This window comes from Asparagus officinalis, chromosome 8 (genome assembly GCF_001876935.1).
Source record: "Asparagus officinalis chromosome 8, Aspof.V1, whole genome shotgun sequence".
NCBI lineage: Eukaryota > Viridiplantae > Streptophyta > Magnoliopsida > Asparagales > Asparagaceae > Asparagus > Asparagus officinalis.
In genome coordinates, this window is record NC_033801.1 from 107,718,120 (window position 1) to 107,731,906 (window position 13,787).

The window sequence follows — 13,787 nt, forward strand, 5'->3', positions numbered from 1 at the left end:
ATATATTTCGTTTAGGCTATGAATCAAATATTGCTCCTAAATTCATCAATTTTTCCTATGCACAATGGGCTTCTAGATTTAAACTATTTGTTGAATCTAGAAATATCGACTTATGGGAAGTTATTGATTGTGCTTATATTGTGCCCACTTTGGAGATATCCAAGTGGAGCAATCATGATAAGAAAATGTTTTCAATGAACAAGCTTTTGTTAGAATATTTGCTTAATGCCTTTGACTCATCATTTTCTAACAAATTTGTTCATTTTGATAGTGCTTACAATTTATGGAAATTCATAGAAGCACATCAAGGCAACTTGGAGGAAATCCGACGTAGTTTGGAGGATTGTTCTTCAAGTGAGTGTGGAGCATCATCATGCACACGGCCACTAGGCGATAGCCCTAGTGTGGTAAGCGATTCGGAATCCGATAGTGATATATCCATCAATGAACTCGCTTGTGCATATGATAGATTATCTCATGCCTATACAAAATTGCAAAACAATTTTATTGATCTTAAAAGCAAGCATATTAGTTTAAAATCCGATCATGAGTCGCTAGCTTCCAAACTTGATATTGTTGTTAAAGAGAATGCTATTTTAAAAGAAAACAATGAGTTATTAAGTTTGGAAAATAATAACATGTCTTCATCTATTGCTAGCTTAACTCATGCTAATAATAATGCCATGATAGAAGTAGAAACTATTAGAAATAAGTTTAATTCTTTTAGAAATGATCATGTTTCATCTACTTCTATTTCCAATGCTTGTATGCATAATGATGAATTGAATCTTGTGAAAAACCGAATATCATCTTTAGATTCAACCCTTAAAACATGCATTGTAGATAATAAGAAACTTATGGACTTGGGTGCAAAGTCTAGTACTACAACTTCTAAACCCGTACACTTTGCACACTTGTATAGTAAAACTTATAAATGCTCCATTTGTGGTCGAAAAGGCCATTTAGCTAAGTTTTGCTATGATGCACAAAAACATAAGAATATTAATTCTTCTTGTGCATCTCATAAGGCTTCTTCTTCATCACATGTACACACACATGCACCCATTGTTCATCATAAGCATGCTAATGTGTATCATTGTGATTTTTGTGGTAGAGTTGGTCACTTAGCCAAGTTTTGTTTTGATTTGCGAAAAGTTTCTAAATCGCAAAATATTTCAAGTAGACCAACATTATTTCAAAATGTTTCTCATTTGCAAAATAATCTTAAAAGACCATCTTTATTTGCAAATGTTCCTCGTGCACATCCACATGGTCAACATAACCAAATGCATCCTCTTCATTGCACTTATTGCAATCGAATGGGTCATTTGCATAATTATTGCTATGACCGGACCCGTGCACTAAATGCGCCCAAATGGGTTCATAACCCTAGGGCTTTGAGCTTGAATGATAGGGGTCATGTCCCTAAATCGTTTGGTACCAAGAGTTCTTGGGTACCAAAAGAAATTTGATTTTAAACAAAGAATTTTAGTATTTTTATTTTTCTTTGTCTTGGTTTTGAAAATTATGTTTTAAGATCTTTTGGTTATGAAAACAATTTTTAAATTTTGCTATGATTTGAAAAAGACTTCACTTTTGCCAAATGATTTTAAAAGACCACAAAAGTTTAAGTGTGATCATTGTGGTAGATTTGGCCATTTGACCAAATTTTGTTTTGATTTAAAGAAAGTTTCACATTTGCAAAACAATTTTAAAAGACCATCCATGTTTGCAAATATTTCTAATGTTTCCCGTGCACAACCATTTGGTCAACATAAGCAAATGTTTCCTTTCCATTGTACTTATTATAATCGGAATGGTCATTTGAGTAATTTTTGTTATGACCATGTTCGTGCACCATATGCGCCTAAGAGGGTTCATAACCCTAGGGCTTTGAGCTTTATTGATAGGGGTCATGTCCCTAAACAATCCGGCACCAAGAATGCTTGGGTGCCAAAATAATTTTTAAACCAAGAATTTTAGTGTTTTTATTTTTCTCTTTCTTGGTTTTGAAAAATGCATTTTAAACTTTTATGAAAACAATTTCTTTTATTGGCTAAATTCTTTTGTTTTCATGATCATTGGTTTTGCTTTAATGAGAGGTTTGCATTTATATAACCCTCCGGGTTTATTGGGTGTTTATTCCCAAATCATGTTTACCGGATGCTAGAATGATTATATGGGTTAGAACAAGCTTTAGAGCTTGATATATTGTTGCCTCTCTTGAAATTCTTTTGTTAAAGATTTTGTTTTGATTTGTTGCTTTGAATTCATTATATTTCACTTATATGATGATATTTATATGTTTGTGTTTATGGATCATCTATTCGTGCCTTATAATGTATTCCATATGTGGTTTGATCAAATCCCACAAAGGAGATTCTATTTTTGATCAAACATGGGTTTTGGACTCAAATCTTGATTTATGATTTCTTTTGGTTGACTTGTTTTCATTTGAAAACTTTTTTGCATAACTCTCATGTTCCTCTTTTTTGATTTCATAAATCTACTATTATATATGTTTTTATGTTCTTTATGAGACACTATTTTCATATTGGTATTTCTATATAAGTTCTCATGTATGTGAGTAAAATTTTTAGCATATTCATGTATGCTTGCTCACATGTTTTGCCTTGATATTTATTGCATATATTCTATATGACTTTTTGATAGGGGGAGCAATCCCTATATCTTTCTATGTGTTATACTCACCTATGCTTATTGATAGGGGGAACTTTCGCTCTCTTATTCTTTTGTCCCCTTTTTTAATGTTGTCAAAGGGGGAGAAATATTGTGAGTATATAATTTTCCTTGTTTATATGCATGTGTATTATCTTGTATATGTTCATTTCCTTCATGCATATATTCCTTTTTGTAAATTGTTTGTCATCATCAAAAAGGGGGAGATTGTTGGCCTTCTTGTTTTGATGATGTTTAACAAACAATTTATCACTAATGTTGTTTGTCTAGTATTTGTGTTTTCCTATGTATTATAGACAAACAACGTAGTTAGAGAATGGATGGAATAGAGCTTCAACGATCATATCCAAAGGAGGTTGGCAGAATGTCGGTGAAGCCTTGCAATTCAAAGTTAAAGATCAAGTTCAAGCTTCATCCGCGAGATTACCAAGTAGAGCTTATTGAAGACCAATCAAGCTTGGGTAATTTAGTTTAGGATTTATATTATGTGTGTTAAGTACGTTAAGCTCAATATAATATACACACACATATGTATATATATAGTTATATATATACATGCATGGTTTTAGGTTTTCATGTTTTGGACATACTTGCAAAATACATGAGTTTTCACAAATGGAAATTCAATTTGAGAAATTCTTTTTCTAACATGTTTTTTTTCATGTTTATAAACATTTCGTAAAGTTTCATCAAGTTTGGAATTGATTTGTTATGTTTAATGGAATTTACAAAATCATGTTTTTCGTTCGTGCATGTTCGTGCATGTTTTACAAAATAGATATGTTTTCATAAATGGGAAGTGATATTCAAGAAATTCTTTCTTTTACATGTTTATATACATGTTTAGAAACTTATCTCAAAATTTTACTATTTTTAGAGTTGATTTACTGTGCCCAATTGATTTTACAAAATCGTATATGTTAACAGTTTTTCAGAAACTGTAAATTTGTATTCAAATATTTATTTCTCTCAACTGGGAAAATAGTTTTTAGAAATTCTTTCTCTGACATGTTATTCTACATGTCTAGAACATTCTCACAAAACTTCAGAATTTTTGGAGTTCATTTACTATTTTAAATTGATTTTAAAAATATCTGCGCACTGCTATAGTAACTTCGGTTGATTGGACCGGTCGACCGGAAATGTCTCTGGACGTTTCTTAGCTTTGCATATGCCTCTCGGTCGATCGTACCGGTCGACCGAAGTACTGTAGCAGCCGACCGTTGCTACAGTAATGGCTAGTTCTGTTTTTTGTTTATTTTAATGTTTTGGAGGTGTTTTTCTTGGTTTTTGGACTTGTTTCATGAGCCTATATATACCCCATGCCCTCATACCTCTAAGGCTACTCAAGAAATGTTTTAAACAAGTTTAAAGAGTTTTAAACAAGGGTTTAAGTTTGTTTAATGTTTGTTTAGAAGCTTTTAAGCAATTGGGTGTTTGATTTTGAGAATTCAATTCCACAAAAGCTTGAGGAGATCTTCTATTAGAGTTTGAGCAATCAACTATTCTCCCTCCATCTCTTGTCATCTATTGAGAAGTTTTCTAAACTCAATCTAGCTTTATATTTCATATTGTTTGATTATCATTTTATTAAGCTAGTATTCATATTGAGTTTAGTTGATTTTATTTTCTCTATGTTTATACACACAACCATTTGAGCTTATTGTATTTACATTCATAGTATAATTAGGTTGTGGGATTGTGTAACTTAGAGAGTGAGCTTATAATTCGTTCTCATTCATTGTAGAGAACAAACACTTTGTATTGAGCCTAATTGTGAGGATTCACTTGTAATACACTTGTACACCGAGAGAAGTGTGTGGTGAGAGACGGGGTCGAATCCAAGAGGAGTGGCGTCGGTTGACGTGCCTAGGGAGAGGTTGTAACCGAGCACTTGAGGAGGAGGACACGGGCTAGGACCAACACTTAGTGTGTGAGGTGTGATTACATAGTGATTGTATTGTGAGGTGTAAACGTTGTTCGGGTGAACGTAGAAAACCCGGTTGTGATAGTGGAGATCTTCTCGAGGTGAGGAGCGGAGACGTAGGTCGTGGGGACCGAACTCCGTAATCATATTGTTTGTTTGTGATTGCATTGGCGCACTTACTTTTATGTTTATATCTTATATCGCCTTTGTATATTGCTTGTTGATTATATTGCCCACTATCTAGTTTAGATTGTTTACCCTTGAGCTTATATATCCTTGCACATACATTGCCTATATCTCTTTGTTAGGATATATTTTGTTGTTCATATTACTTATCCTAGCTCATATACATTGTTGTATTTCATACTTGCTAGGATAACTTATTAATTAATTTTAATTGGCATTAAATCGGACTAGATTAGCATAAGACCATAATCACCCCCCCTCTAGGGTCTAACAGACCAGAGATCTAATTCAGGTTATGATTGTTGACTTAGAAAAGTAGGAAGAGTTGGGAAGGGAAAGTCATTGTTCATGTGATTGGATGTGGCTGTTTATGTATCTTCTAGGCTCATACCAGTGGATCGGTGTCGCCACTGGAGTTGGTTTGTTGGGTCAAAGTGGATCGGTGTTGCTACTTTGGTCTGTGAATTTGATATTCACCCGAGTCGGCTTGAGTTCGAACCAGGTTAGAGTTGGATTACGTGTAGTCCTACTGCATGCACGTAGGGGATTTGTGAATAGTCAGTTATCCGATGATATGAGCATTGACTCCGTGTGAGATATGGACCAATGATCTATTATAGAATGACTAGTTACATGACCTTGTTACTTAAGGTGATTATGAATTCTTGTGAGATACGGACCAGTTATATTTCTTTTCATACATAGATCGAGATTAATATTTAATTATCTACAATTTAAGACATATGGTATATACATGAGGATTTTCTTGTTTGGATTATTTCTCTCAACGTACTACGTCTCTTTTTGTAGATTTTTAAGTATTAATTCTATCTAGTTGTATGACCTTGTTACTTGGATGATTATTCTGATCGCTAGCTGCATGATCTTGTTACTTGGTTGATTTTTTTGGATTCTTCTGATTATTATATTCTAGTAATAGATTGCATTTATATTATTAGTATTCTAGTAGCATGCTTCATTATTATTATTACTGTTTTTGCCTTGGTCGTTCGACCGTTTCTATTTCTCTCTGTGGGATATTGCCGTGTGCCATGCACGCTGACGTACACCTATTTTCTCTGGTATACATCAGATTTAGGAGACGGACAACCTCAGTTTGGAATCGTATAGGAGCCAGAGGATTCTCAGCAGGAGTGCCTTACAGAACAGAGCAGAAGAACAAGTTGAAGCTTAGCTATTTCCTTAGTTATTTGATGGTCCTTAGTTTATTTTTGCAGTATTTCCTTTCTTTTCCGTTGAACGATGTATTTTATATTTTTTTGTTTTCATTTGTTCAATTTTGTATAAGGGCATGTTTGACCCGAACATTATGTCTTGGATTATAATCACTTGTGATATGGATATTCTGCTCTGAGTTGGTTATTATATTTTCGCTATCTGTGATCGGGGACCTGTGCCTTTACATTTATGTCTTGACGCTTAGCTTATTACGTTGAGGAGAAATGTTTATTTTTATTTATTCTCCTTAATCTAATACATCGTAGGCTTGTTCACGTTTGGTTTCCCTGATATTTTAGGAAGCGGGGCGTGATACTTCGCAATCGCCTCCAACAATATAATGTCTAGCATGGGGTGAGCTCGAGAAGTATTCATGATCACTACTGAATAAGTGGCTCAACTTCTTCAAGAAGCCTTTGCCAAACAAAAAGAAGATTTTAAAATTAAAATGGAGATGACCGTACAGCGGGTCAAGGATTTACATGCTCAACAACTTCAATAGTTGTCAAATCATTATGGTGAATCCAGTCGTCGCCACACTACCAATCAAGTAGATAGCGACTCAAAGGTAGAGAATACTATCAATGCCGATGCTCCTCCTAATGACAAATATATTAACGGTGACCCCAATAATAATACCAACACTGGGGGTGGCCCCATCACTAATGATAATGCTGAGGGTGATCCCATTGTTCGTCCCAAAATCGTCCGAAGAAAGATACAGGCGATAACGAGATGATGAAAGAGCTAGAGAATAAGATCAATGCCTTAATGTCCACTCAAGAAGTAAGGAAAACGAGCATACCGTGCCCGTATCCAAAAGAGTGGGATTCAATCCCGTACCCGACGAAGTTCACCCTAATTAACTTCACGTCATTTGACGGGAGAGGCTCGCCCACTTAACACTTGATCTATTTCAAGTCTCATCTCGGAGTGATCTCCGGGAATGAACCACTAATAATCCGGTCATTCATAGGCACCCTTCGTAGGGACGCCTTCGATTAGTATCGACGTCTCAAGTCAGGGAGCATCAACTGCTGGGATGATATGAAAAGCTCATTCCTTAGCAATTTTTTAATGATAACACTGAAGTGTCAATTGGAGCTCTTCTAGATGAGAAGCAAGAAGATGGAGAATCAGTTGACACTTTCATCAAACGCTTCCGAAACAAGACGATGAGCTGCCGAGATCCAGTCACAAAAGAGTTCATTCTCTAGACCTGCCAATACAATCTCTCCCTCGATGTCCTCGAAGTCATAGGAGTTGTCTCCTCAACCACCTGAAAAGATTTAAAACTACATGGAGAACAGGTCGAGTGCTTCCGAAGGCTGAGAGAAGCCAGCCGACAACACTTGTGGTTGTTGTTGATGTTAATCAAACGTCATAACAACAACCACCTCAGAAACAGCAAAGAACCCCAGATCTAAGACTCCAAAAAGAGTACTCCTTCCAGGATGAGGAAGTTCTAGCCATCTTGAAATACCTCCTCGCCAACTACAAGATCGAACTACTGCTTATTAAAGACCAGGAAGGAGCTAAGAGGATTACGGATCTAAAATACTGTGCATACCACAGGAAGGTTGTCCATCCCACCAAGGTTATCTTTGGCCTTAAAAACAAAATCCAAGCCTTAATTGACTCCGGTGTCATAACACAAAAACAAGCCAAATAATCACTGTGTAGACTCTAAAGAGTATACGGGTATATACTGCTTCTTCATCTACTCCAACAAGGTATACGAGTATAAACTATTTCCCAAACCTCCAATTGGTACACGAGGCTAAACTATTTCCCAAACCTCCAACTGCTACACGAGGTCAAACTGTTCCCTATCTTTGATGGGAAGTTCCTGGAGAATACTACACATGGTATTCTTAAGGATAACCCAAAACCAATAAATTCTTAATCATGATAAAGAATGATTAAGAACCTTCTACTCTGGCTATTTAATCATTTTCACGATTATTAAAACCCTCCATCTGTGATTTCTCAAGCACTCTTTCGTCAAGATGAGATTCAATGACTTTATCCGGTCAATCTTTCCTCACGAAACTCCCATGATCTAATTGTGGAGTGCTTAATTCCTCACTGATCAAATCAATTGACAGTGGGTCCATTAAAATTTATGTCTGGTTTGATCCACTCAAACTCCAGCTATGTATGTACACTCAACACTTCTATTGTTAGAGTCCGGATACAGTATTGAAAGTTTCAAACCCTGTTGTGTTAAAGTCCTTATAACTTAACACCAGAAACTCCCACTATATTGACACAGTGATTTTTGTAAATCGACACTTCCATTGTTAGTACCACCTAACTCCTTTTGGTAAAACCCTTAAATAGTTAGGGTCAAAGCCAAAATCCCCTATCGATTCCTTCCATAAACGAGAGGTCCATAAATTAAATGATCAAACCTTTAAACAGTTAAGATCGTCTTAAACTCCCTTCGGTCAAACTTTTAAACAGTTAGGGCCAAAGCCAAAATCCCCTCTCGATTCCTTCCATGAATGAGAGGTCAACAAATTGAACGATCAAACCTTTAAACAGGGTTGTTGTTGATGTTAATCAAACGTCATAACAACAACCACCTCAGAAACAGCAAAGAACCCCAGATCTAAGACTCCAAAAAGAGTACTCCTTCCAGGATGAGGAAGTTCTAGCCATCTTGAAATACCTCCTCGCCAACTACAAGATCGAACTACTGCTTATTAAAGACCAGGAAGGAGCTAAGAGGATTACGGATCTAAAATACTGTGCATACCACAGGAAGGTTGTCCATCCCACCAAGGTTATCTTTGGCCTTAAAAACAAAATCCAAGCCTTAATTGACTCCGGTGTCATAACACAAAAACAAGCCAAATAATCACTGTGTAGACTCTAAAGAGTATACGGGTATATACTGCTTCTTCATCTACTCCAACAAGGTATACGAGTATAAACTATTTCCCAAACCTCCAATTGGTACACGAGGCTAAACTATTTCCCAAACCTCCAACTGCTACACGAGGTCAAACTGTTCCCTATCTTTGATGGGAAGTTCCTGGAGAATACTACACATGGTATTCTTAAGGATAACCCAAAACCAATAAATTCTTAATCATGATAAAGAATGATTAAGAACCTTCTACTCTGGCTATTTAATCATTTTCACGATTATTAAAACCCTCCATCTGTGATTTCTCAAGCACTCTTTCGTCAAGATGAGATTCAATGACTTTATCCGGTCAATCTTTCCTCACGAAACTCCCATGATCTAATTGTGGAGTGCTTAATTCCTCACTGATCAAATCAATTGACAGTGGGTCCATTAAAATTTATGTCTGGTTTGATCCACTCAAACTCCAGCTATGTATGTACACTCAACACTTCTATTGTTAGAGTCCGGATACAGTATTGAAAGTTTCAAACCCTGTTGTGTTAAAGTCCTTATAACTTAACACCAGAAACTCCCACTATATTGACACAGTGATTTTTGTAAATCGACACTTCCATTGTTAGTACCACCTAACTCCTTTTGGTAAAACCCTTAAATAGTTAGGGTCAAAGCCAAAATCCCCTATCGATTCCTTCCATAAACGAGAGGTCCATAAATTAAATGATCAAACCTTTAAACAGTTAAGATCGTCTTAAACTCCCTTCGGTCAAACTTTTAAACAGTTAGGGCCAAAGCCAAAATCCCCTCTCGATTCCTTCCATGAATGAGAGGTCAACAAATTGAACGATCAAACCTTTAAACAGTTAGGATCGTCTCAAACTCCATTCGGTCAAACCTTTAAACAGTTAGGGCCAAAGCCAAAACCCCCTCTCGATTCCTTCATGAACAAGAGATCCACAAATTAAATGATCAAATCTTTAAACAGTTAGGATCATTTCAAACTCCCTTCGGTCAAACCTTTAAACAGTTAGGGCTAAAGCTAAAATCCCCTCTCGATTGCTTCCATGAACGAGAGGTTCACGAATTAAACGATCAAACCTTTAAACAGTTAGGATCGTCTCAAAATCCATCTTGGTCATCAAACCTTTAAACAATTAGAACCAAAACCGAAATCCTATTTTGATAAACAAGAGGCTTCCACCCATATCGAGTGATCAAACCTTTAAACAGTTAGGATCATCTCAATCTCCCCTTTGGCCAAACCTTTAAACAGTTAGGGCTAAAGTTAGAATTTTATCTCGATAAACGAGAAATTCATTGTCAGATTAGATAACTAAACAATTAAACAGTTAGGGTTATCTAAATCTTTTCGATTCTCAGAGTTGAGATCTCACTCTTAGTTTTATCCTTCAGATTCTCGAAGTGGAGATCTTACTTCGAGTTTCTTTTACACCTGGAGATAGAATATAAAATTTTCCCTCTCCAGCACAAGGTTCGTCTTTGCCCCAAGAGAAGACACAACACAGTTCTTCAGCATCAAAATCCATACATTTCACGTTTGGGGGATTTTATCTCTATCCCTATTTACTCAGAAGGAGCTCAACATGAGGCAACGCTGATGGTTAGAGCTGATGGCAAATTACGATATTGATCTTCAGTACCACCCTGGAAAGTCAATATAGTACCAGATGCTTTGAGCCGATTGCCGGTAATCATGACCCTCACGGCTCAGTGGAGACTTCAGCTTCTTCCAGGAGTCACCGCTTCTTTGATGAATCTGTAGGTTGGGAAAATTGCAAAGAAGAGAATAAAGAAAATTGACTTGGATTCCTTTGATCTCGATTACAACTTGATTACAAAAGAGGAGAGAACGAGTTTGATTCTCTCCTTTGTTTAAAACTGGGTTCTTCTCGGTAGCGATGGAATGCCTCCTTCGAATTGCTCGTGTCGAATTTGCTCTCCGTTGACGATCCGACCGTCTCTTATCTCGTGGGAATGATGAACTTCTGTGGAAAAGTTAATGTTTAACTCTGAATGAGTTTAAGAACTCTGAACGAGTTAGAACTCTGTGAATAGAGTTGTTAGAACCGAAAATTCGGTTAATGATCAAGCTGTTATTCTGTTGTAGAAGAATCCTCCCAGATTTGATCTTCTGAGTGTGATTCAAAAATCCTATCTCCAAGGATTTCGCTGCTGCTGTACGGTTTAGATCTTTAGAATCCAACCTATGTGGTTCAGATGCCAAAAATCCAACCTTCCGCCAGTATCCTGTGGTCGATCTGAGTCAAGAAAATCGAACTCTAACTCAGTTGAGTTTGTTGAGTTTTTATAGGGGGATAGGAGGTTGCAACTATCCCCTATATCCGCTCCTACGTGGGCGAAAATCCCTCAGATCGTGGGATAAACGGTTCTGAAACCGTTCAACTCGTGTTTGAACGAGTCAAACGCCCAATCTGGCGTTTAGCACCCAACTTCGCCTCTTAGAATTGAGACGCGAGGTTGGGTGTTAGCTGAACATCATTGAACGCGAGGGTCGCTCGCGTTTTGGCTTGTTGCCTGCTTGGAAACGCGGGGGTCGGTGTTGGTTGGACCCCTACGAACGCGAGGGTCGCTCACGTTCAGCTTGTATCTTGGAGACGCGGGGGTGGCCTGCACTTCCCAAGTTGTAACGCGGGGATGACATCCACGTTTCAGAAGGAGCTTTTTGACTTGTAACTTCTTCTGTGAAGCGTTGCGAGGACCGTTGTTCGGTAATCTTGGCTTTAACTGTTGTAGGATGTGAAAGTCGTCAGATTGTAACTTTCACTGCAAAATGTGAAGACTGCTGAATAGAGTTTTCATCAGTTGTCGGAAGTGTCGTTGAATTGTAACTCTTCTCGATCTTATGTGAAAAGTCCTCTATTTGCCGCTTTCGATTGTCGACGCGAAAGCTATTTGATTGTAGCTTTCGTTGTAGGAACTTGACGGGAATCAACATCCATAGTGTCTTTAGATGGATAATTGCCCACAGCTCTCTACCAAGCAACTCACCAACTAAGTCCAATATTTCTAAAATCATTACACTGCTCATCAGCATCTCCAATAATTGCTAATATAATATTAGTCGTGCTGTTGTCGCAGCCATCAAGATCAATCATCTCAGAAATGAGGGATTGTGGAGTTGCGGATGCAGTGATTAGAAAGTCGTCTGATTGTGACTTCCCTTGTCGGAGCTTGATAGGGGTCAGCTATTCATTGTGATTTTTAGACAGCCTACAGAACCCCCTCCAAAGTTTTTGAAAGTTCGCGGTTGACTGGGACGAATTTTCAGAATACTTTGGATCTCAAAATTTAGTAGATTGATTGCTCCCTCCGTCTGATCGAGTCAGATGATTTCGCCATTATCGGTTGTAATCTATCTGTACTCCTCCAATAGACTCCCCAGTGGAGTCGTTTGTTTCTTCTCGGCTTTGGTCGCCTTGACGATTGCTGTTAGCTCTTCTTTTATTCATCTGGGGCTGTGTCATAGCCTTGGTAGTCAAGAAGCTGCTATCATAGCGGTCTAAACACAGAGATAATTTCTGCCTTTGGGGATTAGAACGCGTGGGTGAGCCCAGCATTGGGAAATTTGAACGCGAAGGCGGGCATCGCGTTTGGAAGCTCAAACAACTCGAACGCGAGGGTCGAGTTTGGGCGTGATCCTGACCTCGAATCCCGTCCGTTACGATTTGACAGCTCATAGCTGTCTATAAATAGACCGCTAGGGGTCAAATCCAAGCAGTCAATTCGACTCACTTCTGAAATTTCTAACAAAAAAAAATTTCGTTCTCATCTACCGGGCGAACACTGGCCTCATCTCCTCCGACGGAGATCTCCATGGCACACCCCAAGAAGCCCGTCGCTCCCAAGTCGGATGCCTGCTTGCGGCTCAAGGATCCGGCACCGTCAGCGTGACCGGTCGGCGGGCAGCTTGTTCGTTGCTCAGAGGCGACAAGTGCCGCCCCAACTCCCTTTAATTTGGCGGTGAGTATAGACCTCCGTAGGCCATTAAAACTTGGCTTCGGCAAGTCATTCTGATGCTTGCAGATCAACGAGGAAACTCGTCTTCAATAACTGCTCGCGGCCGGCACTCCGTCTTTGTGTATTCTAACGCCGGGGCCTTCAACCTCTCGCCGTTTCAGATTTTTTGACGCGAGGCGGCCGTCGACGCTGCCGCGTCTTGAACCTTATCTACGCGGGCGCTCGACCTTTTCCGCGTCTGGAACTATTTGACGCGGTCGCGGCTCGACCTTCGGGCCATCTTGAGCTTATCTGACGCGGGCCGTTTCGACCCTCGCCGTCTGAATCCTTGCTTTGCATGCTTGTCTAACTCTCTTCCTTCCTTTGCCAGCTGCCGCATACCAGCTGAACCTCTTTCTTTTTCGCCCACCATTTTGGGCATGTACGGTGTGCCGCGACCATGAAAACATGCGCCTTGTAGCTTACCGCAATGAACTCCCAGTTTTCCGAATTAGGGAGAAGAGTCGCGTAGAAATAATTACCCAAGCTTCTTCCGATACTCTTAGGACATTGGTTACGGACGCCCGACTTGAAAGCCCAAGCCGTAAGCCAATAGTCAAACCTGGATATCTTTTCGGGGACTTTGTTGACTTCGACGCAAGCACTGCTTATGATGGGGACTATAAGTGGTTGCGGAAAGTTGGGGACCGCAACCTTTTCTTGCCCAATATGGAGAGGATGTTCCCCATATCTTATTTCCAGTGTGCTTCTGTCCCAAGGCATATGGATTGGCCCCTGGTTAAGGATCAAGATGGGGTTGCTCTCGGGACTTTGACTTTTCACGGGGTCCGCACAGTTGGTTATAACCGGCAGGTGACAGCT

General features: G+C 38.8%; 1 protein-coding gene across 1 annotated transcript in view; it reads right to left on the reverse strand.

The window, feature by feature from the left end:
- LOC109821674 (ATP phosphoribosyltransferase 1, chloroplastic-like) overlaps positions 1-13,347 on the reverse strand; it is a 40,361-nt gene extending 27,014 nt beyond the window's left edge. The window contains exon 1 of the mRNA XM_020387841.1: positions 13,308-13,347. Coding sequence (XP_020243430.1) covers positions 13,308-13,347 — 40 coding nt within the window. The remainder of the gene's footprint in view (positions 1-13,307) is intronic.